We start from the raw sequence: 25,672 nt of genomic DNA on the forward strand, positions 1-25,672 counted from the left end.
GCATACCTGTTCGCGGCACTCTCGTAATTAAAAGTTAATGGAGCATGTCCGTTTGGTAAATAGCAAATCATGGGCTCTTCTTAAGCTAGTGGGCCCAGTCCTATTTGGCAAATAGTGTGGTGCAGCTGTGACAAATGGTGCATGGTGAGACAAACTTTAGTAGGTCTGGAAAACCTGACTTTGTGTCCTTAAAAACCTGACCTCCAGAGATAACTAAAAAATCCTCGCTGTGCTTCCCAGAAAGCTCACGTCTCCATTTAACAACTGCACAGGACAGATTCCAAAAGCAATCGCTCATAGTGACTCCCGGTTTTGAAAAGCGGATATTATACGGTGAGGAATTAAAGCGGGTGTAGAAAATCAATACTGCAGGAGACATAAAGCATGCAGTGTTGACAGTGGTGGAGGACTGAGGATCCATCTGGTCCAACAGTGCAGACAGCCCTGGCTCCATCTCTGTCTGAAACAGCCACTCAGAAACACACCATACATCCTCGGCCCTAGCACACCAACTAATCATGTTAATCAATACTGGCTGATTGCCTACTTAATCATCTGTGACACATGGCCACATTTCTGGCTGACTGGGAGAGTCAGGGAAGTAGGTGTAGCACCCAAAGAGTGATGAGCGAGAGGCCTGCAAACAGGAGCTCAACATTTTTAACACTGCAGATTAGTTTAAAAGGTTTAACTCTTTCACGGCCGCATAAATACTGTTGCCTGGTTGCATAAAACCATTTCGGCTGTGGTTTCCCTTTAATTTTCATCTGAGAAGGCCTTAGAAAAATTGGGTTTCATCACCATAAGGATTTCCTTGGGATGTTGTAAGGGAAAACACTTAAATCTTTTCTTGCCTAAAGATACTTAAAGCTATAATATGCAACCGTTCTACATTAAAATTTCTGTAAACACTGGACACTGGAGTCCCACTGCCTTTTCAGTTGCTGATTAATTGGGAATCGGTGACATAATAATGATTTGTATGTGTTCCATACGTTTATCTGACTTACAGACTGAAAACACAGCAGTGCGGCACTGTATTTTTAATAAAAGCATTTTAGCTTCTCACCTTGAGTGTGACATCAGAGGAAAATGGTCTCCGCGTTAACATGTTGAATGCTCCTAAGTGAATTGCTCAGCTTAGGGAGATATTTTACTAAAGGGACAAACTGTTTGAAACCTAAGTTGGTTTATGCAACCAGGCACTGATTGTCAGCACAGGATTTATTCCTACATATGAAAAACATGTAGATGTAAACATGTAAACACACTCATGAGTACCTTGTTGAAGGCTTTGTAACACAGTCCGCATAGTTCTACGAGGTAGGAGAGGCTGAACATGCCATACTGGATGACAAAACTCAGCAGCTTGGAGAACGGCTCCAGGAGGCTCTGTAGGATAGAGGAAGTGGATAAATGGTTAGATAATAAAGGTAGAATAAAAAAGATTGTTTTTGAATACACCATTCTAAGGTGGCTCCTCCTCCAGAATGAGAGAGAGTAATAGAAGGTGACTTAAAAGAGGGAGCATTGTTAGCGAAAACAAAGCACTGAATTTGACAAATTAAATGTTATTTCCTGTTATTTCATAGCGGTTGCGTTCTAAAGCACAAATAAATGTGGCCACACCTCCACCCAGTGATTTTGTGTGAATAGAGCCAAAGCATCCTCAGTCTGCTCAGCCTATGTGTGTGTGTGTGTGTGTGTGTGTGTGTGTGTGTGTGTGTGTGTGTGTGTGTGTGTGTGTGTGTGTAAATCTCTCTCTGCAGCTCTCACAGACAGAGAGCGGAGGAGAGAGAGATGGAGAAAGCAATGTAACCACTGGTCGCTACATTTTTATTCTCCCAACCTTGAAACCTGTGTGCTTTTATTTGCTGGGAGCTACACACTACTGTCAAACAGCCCAGAAATGTCCCAAGCACAGCAAAATAATGAAAAAATAAGAAATTACAGGCAGAAGTCGGGGTCTCTACGAATACAGACACCACCACACACCTCATAAATTTTGATTTGGAGGGATTATGTTTATATTAATTGATACATTGTTTGTTTGTGTTTTAGCTGCATAGTGCAACTTCATAAGCCAGAATGTGGACATATCAGTGTGTAAAATTCTGCTCTCGGCTTACCCGGGTTGCATTTGTTGTTGGGATTTTCAGCAAACAAATGATAATCCTCAAGCTGGAGTCCATGGGGCACTAATGAGAGACAGAGATTATAAAGAAAAACAAGTTGAAAAATCTGAACTGTCAGTAGGCTTTAAAGTGCAAAAGTTGAAAATTATTGTATGTTGCATAAACATATTCCTGGATTTGGTGTTTTGAATTAGTCTGCGGTGGTAAATCGAGTAGAGTACACTAATCTGACCTCCAAGGTCAAAAGCGTCAGAGTCAAATCAATTACAATTTTAAGACTCTGTCCTATTGAACCCGACAAGGGCACCACTAGATGCTTTTTCCTCGAGCCATAATCACATTAAACCATATCAGACCATGACTAAGTGAACGGAAGAGTCGATATCTACCTTGAGAGGAAGCACAGAGGGCAGTTTTGTGAGGAAGGTCTGGAACTGGTTGCAGATGGTTGTCCACAGGTTGCTAGGAGAGTCCATGGGGAGAGCCTCCATGAAGGTGGCAATGTTTTCCAGGCAGTGCAGCATTGTGCCCCCTGCCGGTAGACTTTTCTTGTTGTTCAGGCCCTGGAGGGCACAGAGGCATAAACCATAACAGGGTTATATAATGAAATTCTATAAGCGAAGATATTTCCATTTAACTGATCATTCAGTCCTGATCAATCACAATGTTCATGATGAGGGCAGGGGATTTAGGACACTGAGGCACAGATGATTGCTTGGATGAACTCATGCTTCAGCGGGTGCTTATCTGTGTCTTTTATTTAGCTTAACAGTAACAATAAACTGGTACAGTGGTGCAGAGTAAGGCAGGTTTTCTTGACTGCTCTGATGATTTGTTGTTTTAGACAGGCTTATGCTGTGCATGCAGCTAAAGCCACACAAGCTTTTGCTTTGACAAGAGCTCCTCCTGCTGGTTAAATGACTCAACACAATCATATGAAGATTAATCCCACCTCCAGCAGCATGTTGAGGGCAGCAACAGAACTCAGTTCGTTAAAATCTATCAGGGAAGATGCAAGTGTTCGCAGGAAACTTCCATCTGCAAGGAAAGAAAGAAAGACTTAAAAATAACAAAGGTGACAGTATGTCCAGTGGGAACTTTTTAAATTAGTCTCATCATTGTTGAAAAAATAGATACATTACAGTAAAATAAATAAAGACAGGGTTTAAACAATACTATTTTTCACTATCATGTTCAATATTACATTTTATTATTATTACCATGTGCAATATTGCATTCACTATCATGTGCAATATTACTTTTCATATTATTATCATGTACAATATTACATTTATAATCACATGCAACATTATTTTATGACTTTTCAATATCACTGCCATTATTACTTTAAATGTGATTGTCAGTACTACTTTTTATTTAAGTTTCCTTTTTTTTATTAACTTATCTTACCTATATTGCTATTACATATTATAGGCACTGATTTTTGCATTTACTCCTCATAAACTTTATTATTTTATATTTCACTTTTTATAATAATCTTAATCTTATCTCATCTCATCTTCTATTTTATCTACCTTATCTTTAATACAGTTGCAGATTACTTAATTTATACCCCCAGCAAATAACATGTTGTCACGTTATTTTGCCAGCTGTTAACTTTGATTGATCTGCTCATGATTATTTGATGATGATTTGATTAATTTTATATGATTAATGCTTGCAAATTATTAGAGTAAGAGAGAGAGAAGACTTATTGAGCTGTAAATGAAAAATATGATGATGGGTTTGTTTCATTAAAAGATTTTTGGTTTACATGAGTGTTTGAGATGAAACACCAGATCATGTTAAAAATCAAGCATTTTTCACAGAGTATACTAAAATTCAAGCATATTTGTAAAGTTGAAAACATAACATATAAACCCTGTATGAAAAAAAACCCCTGTAAAATATTAATCTACTACAGGTTACAGAATATAAAACACACAGACATGAGCAGCTAAGATATGCTGTAAGTCTCTATAGAAATACTCCAGGCACATTTGAAGGATTTCTGAATGTAGTAGTCAGCGGTGTGAGCAGACCTTTGATATTACTCTGGAAGAGTTGAGGCAAGATGCCATTTGGGGCCAGCTGGTGAAACATACAGCGGAGGAACTGCTTGGCTACACCTGCTACATTCCCCGGGATCAACATACTGCAAGACATCACAGGGAGAATGACAGTGTTGGACAGGTGGTCACACTTCATATCTATTATTAAACTCATCTATAAGCACATTGAATATCCGCTGTGACGGCTTTAATGTCTCATACCTCTCAGCTTGTCCAGAAAAATTGGCACTGGATGCCAACCTGAAAGAAGTTAAAGCAGTGGATTAGGACTCGGGGATGAATTATGCATGAGCTCTAAGGGTGAGTTATGAAACTTCATTTAACAGTGAAGTGCTGTGTGGATGTAGATTGCTGGAGCGGCTCTACCTGCCCACAGACTGCATGATGTCAAGGAGCATCGGAGCAGCCAAATCAGGGCTGAGGTGGATGAACATGGAGAGAACGACCACTGCGAGGCCGAGAGTCTCCTCGTCGTATTCCTCCAGCACAGCTGCACAGTCCCGACACCTGGGACATCACACAGAAATAAACCGGGCTGGTTAAACATTGCAATTACTTTGTTTAAGACAGGTCTGGCTGTCAGTTGATTCATCCACCTGTCAGACATTGTGGTGGGCTGCTCATCGATGAACTCCTCAGGCGCGGGGACGAACATGCTGACTGTGCTCGGCGCAGAGAGCAGACTGGTCTTTGTCGGACCTAAAGAGGAAATAAAAGAACAGGAGGATTTGGTAAGATTCACTTATCACATGCTGAAAGAGGGTAATGACAATGATGGTTTGTCTAAATCTGTCTAAATTCAAGTACACTGGTCAAAATAAACAATTTCAAAGAGATATTGAGGCTACTTGACATTCCAAGACTAGATTTTATGGAGCTTGTCATTATTCATGAGTTTGTCCTGGTTTTAGAGATAGTACTTACTATAGGATTAGAACAAGCAATTAACCACCCTAATTTGATAAATTATTCAATACAAAAAATAACAGAAAGTTAAGCAATCTTGCTAACTTTGCCAAAAACTGGGTAGCATTTTCTATAACATTCATCTCTATAATACAGTAAAAACATACTTAGAATGTATTATAATGTCCTTACAGCACTGTATAATTATACATAAGCATTCATAAATATTCTTAACGCTTTGTAACAATAGTAATAACACATTATAAAGCATTTTATAATGACCTATAAGGTCATATATAATAATATTTGATAATTACTGGTATGGACTGGGTTTTGTTTTGCAAGGATCATAGTGTTACTATATGTACTAGTGCAGTAATTGACCCTTCCTAAGTTCTGCCCATTTTGCTCTGTGCTCTCATAACAATTGAGCACACTTGGTATTGCATTGTATTTCAGTCACTGTTCAATAAGTGTTTCCACTTGCCATGGAATAAAGAAAAGGGTAAAGTGACTAACCTGTCTCCCAGGTACTGATGTTGTGTGGTGCACTGGACTGATGCTCCAGCTGTCTCTTCATCAGCTGGCTCATGGTCAGAGCTCCCAGAGAGCCTCGCTTCACCTGACGGTACTGAGCTAAAGGTCAGACACAGAAAAAAACAACACCTGGGTTGGAGCAGCTGCTAAGATCGATTCTGCAGTGCCAACAAAGAGCATGTGGTTACATTTAAATCGGTAAGACACACACGAGAAAAGATGGTCCATGTAATTTTATTATATCAGAAGGATAAAATTAAGTAATTAAGAATTTAGCTTTTAGGAACCTTAGCATTATAACAATACTTTAGAGTGAAACTACTTTAAAAAGGAATTTATGAGTGAACTTCTCAGGGATTTTAATCAAGTCAAATAATATTATGTGATTTTATTGGATATTTCCAACTCCAATATAAAAATATAATTTGCAAAAAGCAAGTACAGAGTATGTTTTTGTTGTCTGCACAGGTAATATATAAGGTAGCACAAAAAATAATTTTAAAACATGGTAAATTAAGGCCCTCATAGTTACACCACAGCAACTCATATTTCTTGAAGTTATAAGGTGACTAAGAAGTGTTTGGATCCTACTTGATACTGAAGAGCGGTGGCTTGTTTCAGGCATAGCAGCTTCAAGCGTTGGGGCTGAGGCAGATTCTCGTGGCTTTTCCAATGTAGACAGAACTTTGTGATCTGCAAGGCAATATGGGCGGGGCATTGGCATCAGAATATATGCCGTTATATGCCAAGAAATAAAATTTCATGACTGTAAAAATATAAACATTCAATGGTAATAAACACTACTTTTCAGGAGATAGTTAAAGTTTATTTAGTGCTAATTTGATAACGGTTTCTTATGTGAAGGTTTGATTTTGTTTGGTTTCCCTCACCACCTCTTCTGTTTCTTCTATGTTAAGTAAAATTATAGAATTTCACAGCTTCTGTGCTGTGCTGAAAAACAGGAAAGGAAGAGTGGACACATACATAGAAACACACCACAGGACACCATACAGCTGGAGTGGTTTGTTAAATAAAGATTTGTGGCAGTTTACATTTATATTCTAAAATATTAAAGGAGCATACATGTGTGTTGACAATATTTATCTCCTTTACAACAACTGCATGCTATATATATATTTATATATATATATATATATATATATATATATATATATATATATATATATATATATATATATATATATACATATATATATATATATATATATATATATATATATATATATATATATATATATATATATACATACATATATATATATATATTTATAACGGCATATATTCTGCACATATATATATATATATATATGTATATATGTACAGAGGACAATTCATACTATTGATTAATTGGTTTGGCCAAATAATCAGCACTAATAGGACGTTTTACAAACCACTGGTATATATAAGCTAACTTGGTTCTGACAGCCAATGGCTATACAGCCTCCACCAGTCACACAGGGATGTACATCACCCTTTGCATGGAGGCTCCATACACAAGGTCATGGTCATTGTGTGCCTGAGATAATTTATATTCAAATGAGAGTTTAACTTAATTTAAGATGACTTTATTTGAAAATTCTGCACATGATAAGGTTGGTGATAAGTTCATTATTAATCCATTAGACTGGAGATAACTGCTGCTCTGCTAAAAACATGCTGTTCTGCTAGAATTTAGCTACCCGTAAATGCAAGCCCAGCATAACTGTGGGCCAGAGGCCTTGTCTGACCATTTTCATCAGTGTCTCTTTTGTATGCTTTTTCCTGCTCAAAATGATAGAGCTTAAGAAAGATTTAAAAATGGTTGACCTCCAATTTAGATTAGGTAAAATATAGTAAAAGTTGAAATAATGAATAAATGAAATGACAGCAAATTTGAAAATATGAGTTTCAAATTTCAAAAACTGTAAATGAGTCAATGCAGCACTGGCTTTGTCGGCTTTAGTCCATGACCAAGGAACAGTTGACGTGACAGAGTCAGCAACACAGAGAAGTGAGCCTTGAAGTGAGATTTCCAGAGATTGCTAATTGATTTTGTATGGAAATGGAAACCACTGGATACCTGGAACCATGGGAAAAAGCACCACTGATGAAAAATGATTAACTCTGACCTTAAGGACAGATAATATGTAGAAAATGGACTAAACATGTATTATTTGATGATTAAGATACACACTCTCAATCAGACTGGCACAAAAAAAGTGGTTACTGTGTGTTTAAAAGGCATTTGATAAGCCTCTTCAAGTCTTAGACATCACTTTAAAAGATCCTTTTGAAACTACACAGCACCTGACCTGCACACTGGTATCCATCGTTGCTTCTTACCAGTTTCTGTGGCCTGCTCACCGCCCAGCTTGTCAAACATATTGAATGTGATGTCCAGATATTCCCTCTGGATGGCACTGACTGCGATCTTCCTCTGCTTCCGTTGTCTGGGCACAATCTGGATTTTAAACTCTGCCTCATCATTGTCATCCCCATGGTCAGGTTTGGGGTCACTGTCCCCTTCGTCACCCATGTCATCGTCCTCTTCATCATCCCCATACTCTTCTTCCTCATTGCTGATACTCTTGCTTATTTCTGGTGATGAAAGAGGCTCTGCTTTGTCTTCAGGGATGTCCAAGAAGATGGTCCTACCGGAGGGACTTGTCCCTGGTCCCATCTCTGGGGTCACAGGCACGTCATCAAGAGAAGTACAAGGGACATGAGGGGTCTTCCTCAGCAGGTCTCTCTTCTGCTTCAGCGTCATGGGGCTTTCATGGCAGACATATTCTGGTCGGTCAGGAAGATCCAGGGAGGTGCTGGGAGTCACACGGTCTGGCTTCTTTTCTGATTTCTCTGAGCCTTCCTTTCCCACCTGAATGTCAGGGGTCTTTTTGCCAGTAGAACAGTCCTCCACACTCACCTGGACCACCGGAGACAGTCGCAAAGTGTTGCTGCTCCCAGGAGAGGCAGACACCTTTGGACTCCCGTTGAACTTGGAGGCGATGATGGTGTTAAGGTCGAACTCTTCATCACTCTCTACAATCCTGAGAGGAGGCAACGGTTCAAACACCAAGGAGTCGCTGTCAGACATGGAGAGTAAGGAGTGTTTCTCTGGAATGGAGGTGCAGTCTGAGGAGAGGTCAATGAGGTCTTGGTCCTCCTTCCCCTGAGCTGATCCTCCCAATGAGCCCTGGTCCAACTTGTCATCAAATGTCTCCATGCAGCTGAGACGAACCTCTGGGATGACAGGCTTGGAGATGTCTGACTGTCCACCTCGAGATCCTCGCCGGTCCACGGCATCGCTGCCCTCCACCCGAACCGAAGAGCCATCGGACGATCCTTTGCCGTGATGCCTGCTGTGAGATGTGGATGAGGACGGTGGCAGGACCACGGGTGGCACTTGCATGTCACAGCGATCAATGCAGGATTTACGTCGATGCTCGTCCAGATTGAAGAGGATGGAGTCAGTGTTGGAAATGTCCAGGGACTTCTGCTTGTGCATGGCCTGCAGACGCTTCTTCCTGGTGCTCTCCTCCCTCACACAGTGCAGAATGCTGTCCTGAAGGGCGCTGGCTTCACGGTACTCTGACAGCTCAATTTCACCTGATACACAAAGGAAGAAAAGAAGAAAAATGAGACTTTATCCCAGTGAAAGCCTCCTGCAATCTCCAAAATATGTTCAGCTGGAAAAGATTAAATCGATGTGCTGTTATACTACACTTTACTCTGAAAGCCTCTGCTTCTTACTTTTCTTGGCATTCAATTCCACCGGCTGGTACTTTACAGACTTGCTACCACCGATCCTCTTCAGGCGGGCAAAGAAGGTCTGTGACTCCTTGTTAGCAGCACCCGTCGGCGTGTCATGTACATCTGACTCATCGAAGACACTGTCCTCCTCTAAAATGGAGAAAAATTAACATCAATGCAGCATTTATGCAGCAAATGGATTAATTCAATGGGAACTGTGTCGTTTCCATCCTATCCTATCATTATAATCTACATGGCATAGTAAAGGTCTTTCCCCCAAAATGTTTTCCTAATTTGCAGTCATAAATGGTACCTATTAAATCAATTATTTAAAAAAAAACTCTTAATATTCAAAGTTTCGTAAAGGGCAACTCCATCTGGGTCTTTCAAATGGAGGCGCCCACTCAGACATTAGCAAAAAGCAGGGCCTCTCCTCCCCACTGTCAGCCTAGAGGATTTATATGTAGCAAGGACTTGAAAATAGCATTTAGATGCTAAAACATATGTACTTCAATCATAATTTGAATGTTTGGATTTGAATACATAAAGAACACAAGTTGGAAGCTACAGAATGATATAAAAATCCCCAAAACACTCATCCTTCAAGCGAAGATATTAAGATCACTCTAAGAAGTGGTGAGCTGCTAAGTTCCAGTACACATAATTATTGTATGTATGCATTTTTACTTTTTGTGATCTGTCCAGCAGACCACATGTTTTACAAAGTACAAGGGAGATTATTTACCATGGTCGTATAATGAGATTAAAGGGAAATTTGGCATCTTTCCTGTGGATGTCCAGTCAGTGATGTTGGTAAAGGTAGTCAATTAAAGCAACACATTCTTCAGTGCGTGCTATATTGACCACAAAAGCCAAGTTTTCCTGCTCTGGAGCCATGGTCATTTTGTCTCCATGTACCAGGAGGCATTTCATGCAAGCTTGTGATGCCCATATAACTGTGTACCACTACCCTAGCCTATAACTAGTACTTTTTGTTGTCCAAAACACTGTTTGGTAGTCTGCTGGTATGACAGTGGATACTAACGTATCTCTTGCCGGACAGCAGCAAAGTGACCAGGCCGTGGCAGGTGTGGATATTGTCTATTGGTATATTTTATAATTTTGGTATTGAGATAACAACATCCTTTATTTTACTTCACCTTTTTCCTTCTCGCTGTAGCGGCTCATGTTGGAGTTGTCGCTGTAAAGTGGTCCCGCTGTAGCGTGTGGACGACAGCTGTGATACTGAGCATTCAGGGTGTTGATGGTGATGTGGATCAGATGGAGGACCACTTTACTGCCATCCATGTCTCTGTAAGGGTACTGTAGTGAAGAGAAAAACATCATAATCTTAAATTGTGTCATTATCTTTGTAATTTGTACTGTATATCATAAGATACACAGAAAACATGAAACAACAGCAAGATTTTAAATTAAAAAAAAAGTTATCTAGGGCACTGATTCCCAACCTGTGTCCCTCTGCCCTCCAGCAGGCCCATTTCTCTGCATTTCACTCATTTCTGTGAAGGAAACTAACTAAAAATTCTCACAGGGTAAGTTCACAGTGAAGACCTGAGCACAAGTTATATTCACAGAGCTTTCGCTCTAAACAGCTTGAACTCTAGACACTTCAATACCTAAGAGACCGCTATTAGATTAATAGATATTGTGAGGAGTCAACAACCAAATAGGAGGAGCACATCCTATTATCCTTTCTGTCAGCAAGATTATCCTGCAGTTCTTTATCTAATTATTTTGTTAATTTGTTCATGAATTATTAATGAAATTAATTTTCATTCTTTAATTAACTTGTACCCTAGCTTCTTTCTATTTAGAATTCATCTTTCCCTAATGGTATGTAATTGAACCTGTACTACTGCGTGACCTACTTTCAGTGGTGGGGTGGAGGAGGGAGGTCAGTGACAGAAGAAATTATCTTTAATATAGTATTATCAACCTTTTTAGTGTTTGTATGTTTGTTTTTCCCCTTTCTTTTATTTATTTATTTATTATATCTATTTATTGATACTGTTGTTTGTTCTATGAATTTTGTTTATGTTTTAGTCCATTCGTTCATTCATTCTTCTTCAGTGTCAGAGAGAAGAAAACACTAAATTGTCACTAAAATGTCCAAAAAAAGAAGACTGTAAGAATGTATGATTGTTAAAAAAATAAAAATAAAAGATACATATACAAACAAAGAATTCCATCAAGAAAATTCATTTCTGATGCAACATTCCAAGAGAATAATGTTTAAGTTGTTCATTTTATACAACTATCCTGCAATTAATATCGCAGTTTATCAGTTGTTCCGTTTTGTTATTGTTATGCATTGAATATAATATGAAATATCCATAAACTCAGTCAGTTTACTCAATGATAGAAAAGGAATCCCTTGAGGAATAAAGTTGGGAACCACTGATCTAGGAGACTGAGTGAATGAGGATCCATGCAGTGAAATCTAACGGACACATAGTAAGACAAAGAGTACCTTATAGAGGATAACTAGCAGAGCTTTGAGCCACATCTGTCTGATATGTGGCCTCAGAGCCCACAGGGAGCACCGAGGTGGCTGCTGGAAGTAGTGTCTCAGCTGGGGACATGTGCAGTACTTCAACACCTGGACCACTAGGGGGAGCAGCTGCTTCCCCAAACCAATATTGTAGTCCATCACCTGGAATGAATCCCAGTCAAATCAATTAGCACTCATGTTATACTATTATATATGTTTTATACAGTATATCATATTAGTGGACGTGCATAGTATGGCATACATGATTTAAATCAAAATAGAAAAGAAAAACAAAGTAAAAACAGCTAAAATAAATAAGATATTCCCCAAATCACCTACCCAATTCAGCAAAATTCTGTCATACAATAATTTTAATTTTACTGTAACTACAGTATCAGTTAGACAGACACAGGACAGCCAAGTCATTCTGGAGGCAACATAGACAGGTTGTTAAAATATGAAATGAATGAAAAGGACGTCCTTTCTCAGTAAAACTATGATTAGTAGATATTTAATTTTTTCAAGGCTCAAGTATTCTGTGACATGCCAAAAGAGGTTATACTGTTAAAGTCCTCCCAACATGTCACTAAACGCACCAGTTAATCTCTAGGTACGACCGAAGAGTAACATATATATAATACATATAATATATGTCAGTCACCTGTGCAATGCCAGCGATGAAGGCGTTGAAACAAGTGGAGGTGCGCATCTTCTGAGGTGCAATCATAAAGCATCCCTCTTGTTGGTCATATCCCAGCAGCACATACAGGTGACGCTTCACTGTGTTGAAAGCCTTGGCACTGCCGATATCAGCCTCAGCGCTGCTCTTGTCTTTGGCCATAAATTTCATGAGCACCATGATGAGCTGGTGAACGGTCTGGTGATCAATGCCAGCATCCTCGGGGAGCAGGTCTCTGATGATGGTGTCATCCTCGGGAGATGGGGTCTGGCCTACAAGAGGGGCTGAAGCGTCAGGGTTAAAGTGCGGGAGGAAACGTGCTGCAGACAGGGGAGAAGATGGGGAGAGGGAAGGGGGCAGGAACAGGGAGGGAGGGGGTAACAACACAGAGGTGGGGGGAGTCAACTCATCCTGAGTCCAGACAGGCGGAGACATCATCATGCAATAAATATACATCAGAAAAACATGCTTATGGGATATGTGAACGGGGTAAACACAAAAAAATAACCAGCTAGCTTTTAGCAAGAGTGCTGCTTTTCACTCTTTTCAGTGATAGAATTAGTGGGTACCACTTTACAACAAGACTACCTTCATAAATAATTCATAAGTGGTTTATAATTAGGATCTTAATTAGGCTGTAAACACTCAACAATCATTATTACAAGACTTGTTAAATACTTGGTTCTGAAAAGCAGACTGTTGCTAGACTCTACATCATTTTTAAATCATTAAAATCATTTTAAAATGAATACTTTGTGTCAGATCATTGTTTTTTTTTGTAAGCAGCCATATAATAAGCAGGATAATGTAAAGTGAGAAGGTCATTACTGAGAAATAAACACCGACAGCGTGATTCAAGAACCTTTTGCTTCACATCGGGACCCTGCAGGTGTTTATTTTGTAATAATGAAGCACGCTCTACATTATCCCTAACTAAATATACAATTAAATTATAACTGCAAGTAATTAATCTTACTAATTCATTACTAACATTTGGATAAAAGGAGCCGTACTGTAAAGTGTGAAATACATCACCTATTATTGATGACTACGATCAGGCGATCAGTACACCAAATTAAGAAAGATTACCATCTGTCCCACACCTGGAATTCTGTCCTGAAGGAGACACCAACCATCTGTCATGGTTTGAGCTTTTAATTGTGTCCTGTTTTGTTTTGAAGTTCTTGCCTTCCTGCCTCTCATCTCTGTCTCTTTTGCTTGCTGTGTTTGTCTTTTTTTTTCCCCTCTTTCTTTGACTGATGATTGTTTTCACCTACCCCTGAGTAGTTTTCTGTATTTAGTCTTGTGTCTCTCCCCTTCTTAGACTGTCATTGTCTTTCGTGTTGAACAGCCCTTTCCAGCTTTCGTTCCATGGGTTTGGTCAGCCTCTTCATCCCTGTAAGCCTGTTGTATATTTACTGTTTTGTTCAAATATTTGAACTGCTCTTGCTCAGACTGGGCCTGCTTTTGTGGGTCTTCCATCTTGTTGCCCTGCATGACTGACCATTATAACACTGTCTGGTAATCTGAAATGTTCATTTGATTCGTAAAATGAAACTTTTGTCTATTATGACATGCTGACAGTGGTTAAATGCTAAATATCTGTTTGAGCTACCAGGTATAGATGCTGCTAAAGCAAAAGTAAGCAAACAAACATTTATAAACCATTTATAAATCATTTAAAGGGTAGTCTTATTGTAAAGTGGCACCTTTTCTGTCAAAATTTCACATAATAGATAATAATGAGATACTTATCATACTGTACGTTTCCTCCAATGTGATGTGATTATGAAGAATAAGACTGCATGTTTCAGATTTAGGTTGTTATTTACCTGGCAGGACTTTCTCTATCATATCTCCCAGTGTCGGGGCAGAGTGCTCTTGCCTCGTAAGCCTTAGAGCTAAAAACCACATATGAAGAACACGATTTAGGAGAATGTACAGGGGGAGGCAGTACAGGACAGTACAGGTGTCTGAGCTTCATCATCGTCCAACTCATGTGCACACACAGACACACATACACAGAAAAGACACACTACATGGCCTCAGAACAGTATAAAATCTAAGTGTTATCAAGAATTGGTGCATTTGGACTAATCAGAAAATATCAAATAACCACATCCTGTTTGAAGCCAACACCAGTAGCATAATCTCCCTGAAACTCAGACAGCCTTTTGTGCTTTATTAAACAAAGTAAGTGTTAAGACATTCAAGTGAAATGAACATCGGGAACAGACGAGTGAGGAGAGAAACATTAGGAAAATGGGACCAGACTTTGGTCAAATAGTATTTGCAAATTTAAAAAGCATTTGGTTTCACCCACAAGAAAAAGAAAATGAGCAGTGATCACCACGTTAGAGCAATGCAGACTGTGTCAGGTGCTTCTCTAGATAGAATGTGATAATAAACTGACCTTAAAGGCAATTCAAGGGATTTTTTTAACTTACAGTAGCTCATGATCAGTAAGCCCCCAGTTTGTAGAAGCAGCAGTAGTCACTGAATAAAGCTAAGCGATGCTTCTACAAACTGGGGGCGTGGCGACCACCATCTACTGTAGGCGAGTCTCAGAAGGTATTTGCAAACACTGTTAGACCACAGACTGAGTGAAAGTGGCGCAGGCTCAGATCTGTACTGATACACAGACAGACTGGCTGATGTGTGCTACTCACGAAGTCGGTTGCTCAGTGACTCGGGGAGTGAAAACGCCCGTTTAGACTCTGCCGGGCCGCCCTTCACACTGTCGCGGAGGGATCGCACACTCTTCTGACGATTCCTGGCAAAACGGGCCCGTCGTATCTTCCACATTGCTGCATCACTGAGGTTGGCAACATTGGTTCTTACAGCTGTGATGGCTGTCAGAAAAAGATTAGGAACATCAGTATTAGGCTGTAATGTTTCTGTTACAATAAATATTTATAGAGCAGGTGGAGCAGGCGTAAAAACTCTGAATGGGGACACAGCAGCTACGTACTAGTAGGGAAAGGGAACTCCTTGTTGCAGTCCAGGTGCAACTGAGCCTCCAGAGATAATGTTTCAAAACGGTTGACAAAGAACTCCCAGCTAAGCGCAGGAATGTCTTTCTTCAGGAAGTGCAACAGCAGGAGTTTGCTGAGGATGATGGGCCGATCCCTCACAACAGTATCGAACTGGAAATCCAGGCACAGGCATAACCCCTGGATAATAATAATAAAAAAAAAAACACCACACACACGTAAATGCACAACAGGACATGAACATGACTGTATACACATAAAGCTGTGTAAGCTGTAAAAAATATGACATTTAGGTGAAACAAAAGTTAATTTGCAAGAACAGATGAACACAATTCTTAAAATAAAATTAATGAACCAACACCTAACAGAAAAACATGGAAATAAAAAACACAACGCAACACCTCTTTGAATGATAATCTGAGAATATGCTGCTTTAACTTTAACAAAAAACACTTTAGTGAACTAAATATATTTGGGGTTTTTTGTTTGCTTGTTCTTTTTTACTATTTTGATGTTTTATAGACCAACTGATAAATCAATTAACTGAAAAAATAATAGAGTGGAAAAAATTATAATTGCAGCCTCAGTGTGAATTGTAAACTAATAAATGTGCTTTTGGCAACATTTCTCAAATAAAGGTAGAGCCAATCTATATACTCACTTATCTGTTATAAATGGATGTACGGCAAATTATTTTATACATAATTTCTTATTAGTTGTAAGAAAAAATAACATAAGTAAAGCTATATACGGCTGTCAAAAGCAGTTGGTTCTTACATACATATTCTTCATATCATATCAAGAGTTTTTTTAGTTTTCGTCGACAGAGCTGAGGACTATTGATATATCACCAATCTATAAACATAGATCAGTCTATATATTCAATTCTATTTCAGCATGTCTGATGTTTATTTAGCTGCCATTGTTTAAAAAAACTGCACTTCCAAACATCAAACTCTCCTGAAAAAGGTTATAAATGTCATAAATGTACAGGTGATGGTGGTGCAGAAAGACACAAATATGTCACGTAAGGTTTTGAAGGCTTGTTTATCCACTGAAGTCCAGTTATGATCACTGGTCCTGCAAAATTTCCAGACAAATGTTTTTTTTTTTTCAGGTCACCTGCAGCGCTGGCCTCTTGATAGTGTCCAGCAGCAGTCTGGCCCGTGTGGCCACAGCGGGGTTGACGTCTTCCACCGAGGCCAGGAAGCAGCAGAACGCGTGGGCCAGGGAATACTTCAGCAAGTGGTTCTTCGTCACCGCACCAATGTCTAGGAACCGACACAGCACCGCCACCTTCTCCACTGGGAGTTTTCAGGAGAATACAGAGTGAAAGGAAAGAACATCATCAGCAACACAGACCACATGTCCCATCCATAATTAACTAGATGTAATAAACACAACCAGCTATGAGATCACTAATGAAGATAAGTTAATATAGCGAATATTTCTATGTCATCATATCTGTCTTCATATAATATATGGGTGTATCAATATGAATTTTGTTTTTTAAGGAACTGAGAAATGGTATAATAAATCAAATGTTCTGTGTATCTGTGATGTGGAAAATTATGAAGAGGTGAAGTTTTATATAATGTTATGCTCATAAGTTATTGGTGCCACTCTGAAAACAAAATGTCCTTGTGTGGAATGAAATAAGAATGCATTTAGCCATTTAACAAAAGAGGATCCTTCCAGTAATTGTTGGCTTTATTGATTATGTCTCAGATTAAAATCTAAAAATAGACACTTTACTCTGAAATCCATAAGCTCTCACACACTCTGAGCTGATGGAAAGCACCCAGTGTTCACCACCAGGTGTCAGTGTGGGAGTTAAGAGACATTTCAGAGCAGCACCACACTGCCTGTTGGTCACATTTAAGGTTTACATATACATTTATATATCATTTGTTTTTTAGGATTTACTAATAAGAGGGAGTCATAACATTCTTAGAGGATGTGGTCATGGTATAGACCATCTGCATTTCAACCTGTCTTTGTGATGCATAGGTGGAAAGACTAAATGACAGGATTTATTTTACCATTTTCTTTTTTTTTTTTTTCACACAATAGGGTAATAACTTTACACCTTTTGAGAATTATTTACTTTGTTTTTTGGGGCTACTGTCAATTCAATTGTTCCCCCATTCCCCTGTATTGATACACTGAGACAGAGGACCTGTCCTCTGCCTCTGTCTCAAGGTCATACAGCTCCTCTCTGCCAATCACAAGGCGAGAAAAAACCCTTATTAATCCCACAATTCCACTTTGCCGCCTGTTGGAACCACACGGTAACCATGACAACAGGAGTGGGAGCTGTGGGCAGGCAGTGGTTTAGGCATCATATTATATAAGCTGACTGGGGGTCTTCCATTAACAGTTGATTCATTCATGCACAACCACATGCTAAACATGTAATTAAAACTGTAAATAAAAACCGTTGAGGACAGTTTAGGCACATCATGGTGAGATGAGGGGGGTTATACAATATATAATCATACTGAGACGCAAATGCAGACATCGGATACACAATACATGTATGTTATTACATTGCAAGCCAATCTCTCACCTGCTTCGAATCGTATTTTCCAGTCTTTGCTGTTGAAGTTGGTGTTGATGAGGTTCCAGAAAATGTCCGCCCCGTGTGACAGAGAGAGGGCGTGGAGAAGCTGAGGCACAGCCAGAGAGGCCAGCTGGCAAAACTCTGACTTCAACATGGACCACAGACTGAAACACAAACAGCAAATTAGACAGACACGCACCTTTCTGTCAAGAATTTGTTTAAATACAACAGTTTCTCGTCAGTTTCTATCAAAACAATCTGTCAGCAGCACACACCTCGGGATGAGCATCTTTTCCTGGACATAGGCCAGAAACTGGGGGTGATCCTTGCGGGCAAGGTACAAACACTCTCCGTGGAGACACAAGATCTTCAGACAGTTCAGCATGTTGAACAAGATGTCAGGCTCCTCAAACTTGGACATTTCCTGAATACAGAGGAGGAATGTGACTCACAGCGTACCACATGTACACTCAAATAAATCACAGAAAACCATTTTGAATGCCTCCGGTCTGTTTTGTGTATTAATATTCAGTTATTCAGAACCGGTACCTGCAGAATGGTGTATATGAGCTTCAAAGACACAGGGAGCTGCTGGTAGGAGAACTTCGTATCAGAGTTATTCTTCATGGCTGGAAGGAAGACAAGTGTAGTCTTAGAAACAACTTTCAAGTTACTCCATAACACCATAACTGACATGGTTAAATGATTAATATGAAACATATCGATGCGCAGATGAGTCCTAAATTGATACCACTCTCACATCTGTGCAGTCAACGTGCAGCTGGAGCAAAGAGCCAGTTATCTTTAAAGCAGCATAAAGACTAGACGGAGAAGGATTAGCTAGTATTGGCAACTTCATAGTTAGGTTCTCAGGAATCATTTCACCTAACAACGAAGGGGTCAAATACATAAACCCCCGCTAAAACAGTGAATTGTCAAAGTGTCTCCCAAAATGTCGTACTATTCCTTTACATATGAAGGTACAACCAGCAATTAGTAAATTCAGTTAATAGCTTAGCTTAGCATAAAGACTAGAAACAGGAGACAGGCTTAGTTTTGGCAACCTGAGTGACAACAAGTCAGGTAGGCTACACAAACCCTTAGTGAAACAATGCATTGTCACTTTTAGATATACAGTGTTACTTTGTGAGCAACAGAACTGCTGGTTGGCCAATTTTGTCACTTTGGACAGAACCAGGCTAGCCACTTTTCTCAGTTCCCAGTCTTTACATGTAGCTGATGGCTTAGCTTAGTTAAGCATATAAGTAAATAAGCATCTTTCCTAAGTATTCCTGTAAGGATCACTGACATACTCCTGGCAGTGAAGAGTTCAATAAATCACAATTTGTTTTGGCTGAAAAAATGTATGTATAAATGTTATTTGAACAGTATTGTGTACTTTACTGATACACACGTGCGTTATCAGGAGAATGGTTAATGGGGTTGTCAGTGTGTGCCCCACTTGGGTTGTCTCCTTCCTCACTTCCATTCTCTGTCCCGACAGAGAAATCTGGCTGAGACAAGAGCAACGTCTCCTCCAAACTGTCTGTAGGTTCCTGCACAGGAAAACAAAACACGGCTCAAACGACTCCTTTATACATTTCATATTCATCAGTAGGCCTAATTCAGCTGAACATGAGTGTCATTCACAATCATTTATGAACATATTTTATGCTTGATGTCATCGGCAACAACATTAACTCAACCAGGAACACAGCGGTGTTATTCAGCATTCTGGTTTGGGACATGGCGGCTATGTCGCATCCATTTCAAAGCCTTACCTGCTTAATGCATGGGGTTCATTTATATTTGGTGCATAAACATTCATGCTGCGTATCTCACCACAAGGCGAATCTCTTCCCGGGGGGTCAGCCTCTCCAGGAGCTCACAGCCCAGCTGGTAGCACAGGATGCTGGATTGGCACAAGCTGCACTCCAGGGCCTTCTCATCCTTCTGGCAGGTGTGTGAGCCCCCCCACGGGGCCTGGAAGACGTTGTTGATGATGCCCACGATATCCTTCCCCAGGCTGCTGTCTAGACCCAGCATCACACCGTCATCCTGGAGCTCCATCTGGGACAATAGCGGAGACGACCATAAAAACAGGGGAACAAAAAGTGGAACACGACACAGAAATCTCAAGATCCCACCTGTGTGCATTGTTGCAATTTCTCTGTGTGTAATTCATCTCTATATGAATGAGACAGAGGAATAATTGTCTTTTAAACTATGTTGTGTTTTGTGAAAAAATACACTTCAGTGTACATCCTGGGCATATGTTTTGTAGTATAATATGGCAATGTTTGTTTTGTTACACCCATACAAATACCTAAAAACCAAATAAGTTCGTATAATAATATTATATGATGTATTAGACTCTTAAATAGACTCTTAAACTGGGTTGCACCACTAAAGATTAATTTCATCTAAGATTAGTTCTAATCAGAGTTTAGTAAAACTAGGTCTGAAATGAGTACACCTAGATTTAAAACCAAGCAGAGCACTGTTACACAATAAAAAAAATACTCTCTATTTATTAAATTCAAGTTTATTGATTGCAAACCAAAATTAAATTGAGTTTAAACAATATGAAGATGCTTGCTTACCCAAATTAAAATAAATTAAATAAGTAGAAAATGATGATTGTTGTCCAAACCTAGTAATTCTAAAAGAGGGAGGGAAATCATTAACTTTCTGCGGCTTTGTATTCCTTAATGAAACATTACATTGTTTGCTAGCTTGCTAAAAAGATAACAAAACCTTAAATTGTTGCAACAAGGTGCAACAGAATTATATTTTATCTAGGTTTACAGTTAAAACTAAAGTCAATGTTTTAGCAATTGTTCATCAGGACGGTGTGGTCACCTGCTTTAGGATGAGGTCAAACATGAGGATGAAGCAGCCGAGGTTCATGTCATCATCATCACAGTCCAGATCCAGAGCGCAGTGGCCGGTGGCATGACCCAGGTTTTTAAAGGGGCTGCAGCGCAGGGGGCTGCGGAAAGGGCTCCTGAAGGGGCTGGGGAACGGACTGAGGGTGTTGTGCTGCCCACGGCGTCCTGGATCTGACACCACACTCACCTGTGAGCAAAGAAGCTTCATCTTAGAAGGTAAAATATATTTATTTAACTTCCAGCTCAAACCATTTACTGTATGCTTCTGACAGTCTTTTAATCCCCAACGTTCCCCTGTTACTGACACACTGAATGACACATGAGTGCAGAGTTTCTCAGCTATAAATTTCAAATGATAAACCAACACCACAGTCAAGTTCAATTAAGCCTTTTAAGGAAGCTATATTTAGATATTGGCAGTTACTATGGCAACATACAGTACATCCCAGTGAAGGGTAGAAATTAGAAGCCAAGAAGAGTATAAATATGTACTCTCTAATCCCAACCAGGCATCTGACAGATTGCTAAATATAAAAAAAATTAAGCTCCCAAAAGGTGTAATAACATCTAATCATTTGATGTTTTGAGTGAAGTGTTTTTGGAATATATTGCGAGCCCTGGTTTATTACTTTTTTAAAACTGATCTTGAATGAAAAGAATTGAAATTCGGTGTCATATCTTTTAATTTTTTGCATCTATCTTTGGCGTTGCTATTTTACTCACCCTGCGAGCTCCAGTGTTGCCGGACAGATCTGAGGCGCGTGCCTTCCTCTGATTGGCCAGCTCCTTCAGAGAGTTCACTCCATCAGAGAACATCCCAATCAGCAGCTGAAGAGGCACCACAATGTCCAGCTCTGACAGCACCTAGGACCAAAAAAAAAGCATAGGGCCCATTCACCATATTCACAACAGTATCATGCAGATAGCTTTGGTCTTATTTCTCATGCTAAAAAGGCTACCACCTTCCCACAGTGGAGTATTAGGACGAATAAAGTCATGAATAAAGTTGAAATACCATGCCGTGAATAAAGGTAAAATGGTATTTTCTTTTCTAATGCTATACACTAATACTCAAAGTTAAAGTTAAAGTTAAAACTCCTGTCATTGTTCCCTTATGCTTGGCCATGATACTCATGAGTTACTCAGAATTATGACAGACCTTATTGTGTTTTTATATAATAAAAAGCTATAATTGGGGTTTATTTTGAGGAAATAAAAGTGGCAACTCCAGTTATAACATTAGCTACATTACACACAGATAAATATCAGTGAAGTTAGTGACAAAATGTGTTTGAACTCACATTTCTAACAGTATAAATACAACATATGACTGCACGGCATGAACAGAGGTACACCATGTCTAAACTGGGCACCACTTCTCTGTCTCATTTGAATGTGACCTATTTAAAGAGGTCTAAATTAATGCAATCTCTTGATCATAGTTGTGACAGAAAACTTGAAATTGATCCATGTATACAGGGCAGCAAGCTGTGAGTGCATATGGGATGAAAGGCAAAACCCCTCCTATCTCTCTCAGTCTCATTCTGTGACCCAGATCCATATTCAGCAGGGCCCCTGCCCAGACTCTCACACTCTATGACAACCTGTTCAATTCACACGCACCGTGGACAGAACCGCAGGATGTGAACTGGACACAAGACAGCGTGTGTGTATGTGCATGTGAATGTGTGTGTGTGTGTGTGCTTACATGCAGCCACAACAGAGCCTGCTCTTGCACAGACGCTGGGTAGCCCGAGAATCTGCAGCTGATGAAGCCAAACATTTCTTCCATGGAGAAGGGCAGGGGGCACAGCTCGATATCAAACATCTTACTGTAAACACAACGCACAACAGAATATTATGTTACTCAGGTACTGTTGTTATTTTTAATACTGTTTCATGATGCAACTGTATTGTCCTCACACTGTATCTGCTCTATTTCTTCTTCAGCTGGTGGTTTCATTTATGCAAGAATTTTCCATAATGTTGCAGAGGTGGAAAACACTAGCAACAGCAATGTGGCAATGATAGTGTATAAAGTGCAAGAGTAAGACTTTTATTTTGTAGAACAGCGGAGTCTCCATAACTTTTTTACATTTTAGTTTTTGCACAGTTTAACTGAACAAGACACCATCTGTTAATCACAAGCAGCAAACCTTGAATGGCAACTTTAGGCTGGGTTCAAAAAGTTTGTCCCCATAGACCCCTGTATTAAAATGCCCAACTTATCATCAGAAACAAACATGTTTACAGCCTGGTACAAAGAACAGTTTTGGTCTCTATAGCTAATTTCCCACTTCATAACAACTGTATGATGGGTGAACCTTTATATAACTCACCCTTTTAAATTATACTGAGGCTTAAAGTTATGCAAGATTAAAGGCTAGCCTCTAGGTAGCTGCTTCATTCAGCTGCCTTAAGTCAACACTCGCTCCAATTTTGAATTAGCTGGGAGTTTAGTTAAATCAGGTACTGCCAAGATGGGATGGCCACAACAGCTCGGGTGACATCATGGAGGCTCCATCCACTATTTATTATACTGTCTATGGTTAATATCTATCCTACCTGTTTCGCAAAGCTTCAAGTCTTTATGCTAAGCTAAGCTAACCTCATAGTTCTAGCCCATGGATAGAAGAAGTTTATGTCTAGATGGTTACCCCAGCTCGCAAGAGTTGTCATTTTAACCCAAGCCATGATTTTTCCTGAACCGTAATCAAGTAGTCTGTCCCTACATCCAAGCAGTTCTTGTCACATTATCAAACATAATTAATTTGAACAGACACAATGAAAATCAGATTATCATCAGAGTTGTATCAATCAACTCTGAGTAAGAAATCAAAAAGCAATTTCCCAAAATGTCAAACTACTACATTTGCTTAGCTTTTTCCTGCGTTGATAAGCCCCTTAGTCCAGAATGCAGCGACCTTTCTGGGAGATTTTTCTGTGCTGCAGAAGCTAGCGTCATGCATTATAGACTACTGACACTGATGAATCTCAGCAGCTTGTATTTTTGGAGAGCCTCTTTCACTGATTCTGTTCACACCAACAGCGTCATTTATTTTTAATGTTTAGACTAAAACTACTAAAAATACATATCTGCTATCAGACTGTATTGTAGATTTGTCTGTTTGTCTGCTTATATGGAATAAAAAATATATATATTACACTAACAACAACAAGGTGGATGTACCTGAGCACTTCCCGGAACTCTTTGAGCTGGTTGTCTGGCACCTCGGTGCGGATGGCCTCCAACCACTCAGGCATAAAACACTCCCACAGTGGTTGACTGATGACATTATAAGGTATCAGACACAGGATCCGGTTCAGGCCCTCCTTCAGCTGTGTCACTGTGCTACATGACTTGTCCCAGTAACCTCCCACCTGGGGAAAAGTGTGCACAGACTAGTTTAGATTAAACACAGCCTAGAGAGTTCAGATGGTGACCTGCCCTCCATAATTTTAATAAGCACTCAGTCCTCAGTGACAAGTTGACTTAATAATATTCTTCAATTCATAATTGTTGCACAGTACAACATGTTCAAAAGTTATAGGGATAGTTTGGAAATTTTGAAGTGGACTCAGTGTATTACCTATAATTGACGTTTCCTAAGTCCTGCCCCTTTTTGCTCTGTGCTTCAGCAAAATGTATTTTAGCCACATAAAAAAGGCACACATATTATATTATTTAGAATATTTTCAGTGCTTTACCTCACTGTCAGACAGCATTTTCTGATGGAAAACTGAAACTGAATTGCTCATCATATCACCATCTCCCTGTCACGAGCCTCCTTTGACAAAAACGGTACTTCTACCTTACAGAAGACAGAAATTGCTGGTACACCACTGCCTCAGGCAGTTAGTGTTTTTGTGTTATTGTGTGACTCTGGTGATTTAAAGAGTTACTTCAGATTCATACACTTGCAAAAACAAACTAACCAACTGAGGGAGCAGTAGACCAGCAACTCTTGGTGGCTTTGGAAGGAGCGATATTTGGCTTATATAACAAGTTTCAGGTCGGAAAGGCTGTCTAATGGCAAAGTAAAGTGGGGAAAATATAAGATATACATATATTTACTGTTGGTAATACACTAATATTCAACCTCACTTCAGAAAAATCCAAACTATTCCATAAACAAGAGCTATAAATGAGATAAAAACAAGTTGGACTGTGCATTGGATGGATATTTTCGAGTTCTAATGTTAATGATATTTCTGTTTTTTAATAAACATATAACCTTTTGCCAAACCCATCATCGAGTATCAGCACCCTGTATAATAACTCCTTACCCATATACTGTTTATTTAGTTGAGCTGGGTCTTGACCTTACCCTTGCAAACTCAACAGGTTTGGGCAGCAGACACATGACCATGACGTCAAATCGCACTTCACACACTGTCTTTAGCCACTTGGTGACAAACTGAGGCTTCAGCTTCTCCACCAGGCTTCCGACCTCATCATCCATCATGTAGGCGGTGGAGTGAAACCACTGGAAGACCATGCTGACCAGCCGAGCCAGACTCTCTGTGGGTGTGTTCTCATTGGGTGTGCACAGGCTCACCTGCAGATGTGAGCGAAGGTTCAGAAAGGTAAACTAATCAGGCAGGTGACTATGAATTCAACAGGGTAGTGATAA

General features: G+C 39.6%; 1 protein-coding gene across 1 annotated transcript in view; it reads right to left on the bottom strand.

The window, feature by feature from the left end:
• unc79 (unc-79 homolog, NALCN channel complex subunit) overlaps positions 1 to 25,672 on the bottom strand; it is a 50,247-nt gene that overhangs the window by 5,726 nt on the left and 18,849 nt on the right. The window contains exons 14-42 of the mRNA XM_084742455.1: positions 25,367 to 25,597; positions 24,229 to 24,419; positions 22,747 to 22,870; positions 21,762 to 21,902; positions 21,010 to 21,225; positions 19,990 to 20,217; positions 19,562 to 19,703; positions 18,697 to 18,776; positions 18,423 to 18,571; positions 18,154 to 18,311; positions 16,707 to 16,888; positions 15,563 to 15,764; positions 15,261 to 15,443; positions 14,424 to 14,492; positions 12,574 to 12,911; positions 11,892 to 12,074; positions 10,561 to 10,723; positions 9,401 to 9,550; positions 7,994 to 9,256; positions 6,242 to 6,343; positions 5,633 to 5,749; positions 4,804 to 4,906; positions 4,574 to 4,714; positions 4,409 to 4,447; positions 4,178 to 4,290; positions 3,088 to 3,173; positions 2,525 to 2,698; positions 2,130 to 2,198; positions 1,282 to 1,392 (exon numbers count right to left, since the gene is read on the bottom strand). Coding sequence (XP_084598581.1) covers positions 1,282 to 1,392; positions 2,130 to 2,198; positions 2,525 to 2,698; positions 3,088 to 3,173; positions 4,178 to 4,290; positions 4,409 to 4,447; positions 4,574 to 4,714; positions 4,804 to 4,906; positions 5,633 to 5,749; positions 6,242 to 6,343; positions 7,994 to 9,256; positions 9,401 to 9,550; positions 10,561 to 10,723; positions 11,892 to 12,074; positions 12,574 to 12,911; positions 14,424 to 14,492; positions 15,261 to 15,443; positions 15,563 to 15,764; positions 16,707 to 16,888; positions 18,154 to 18,311; positions 18,423 to 18,571; positions 18,697 to 18,776; positions 19,562 to 19,703; positions 19,990 to 20,217; positions 21,010 to 21,225; positions 21,762 to 21,902; positions 22,747 to 22,870; positions 24,229 to 24,419; positions 25,367 to 25,597 — 5,448 coding nt within the window. The remainder of the gene's footprint in view (positions 1 to 1,281; positions 1,393 to 2,129; positions 2,199 to 2,524; positions 2,699 to 3,087; positions 3,174 to 4,177; positions 4,291 to 4,408; positions 4,448 to 4,573; positions 4,715 to 4,803; positions 4,907 to 5,632; positions 5,750 to 6,241; positions 6,344 to 7,993; positions 9,257 to 9,400; positions 9,551 to 10,560; positions 10,724 to 11,891; positions 12,075 to 12,573; positions 12,912 to 14,423; positions 14,493 to 15,260; positions 15,444 to 15,562; positions 15,765 to 16,706; positions 16,889 to 18,153; positions 18,312 to 18,422; positions 18,572 to 18,696; positions 18,777 to 19,561; positions 19,704 to 19,989; positions 20,218 to 21,009; positions 21,226 to 21,761; positions 21,903 to 22,746; positions 22,871 to 24,228; positions 24,420 to 25,366; positions 25,598 to 25,672) is intronic.

This window comes from Lutjanus erythropterus, chromosome 18 (assembly GCF_056507025.1).
Source record: "Lutjanus erythropterus isolate fLutEry1 chromosome 18, fLutEry1.hap2, whole genome shotgun sequence".
NCBI classification, from domain to species: Eukaryota; Metazoa; Chordata; class Actinopteri; order Lutjaniformes; family Lutjanidae; genus Lutjanus; species Lutjanus erythropterus.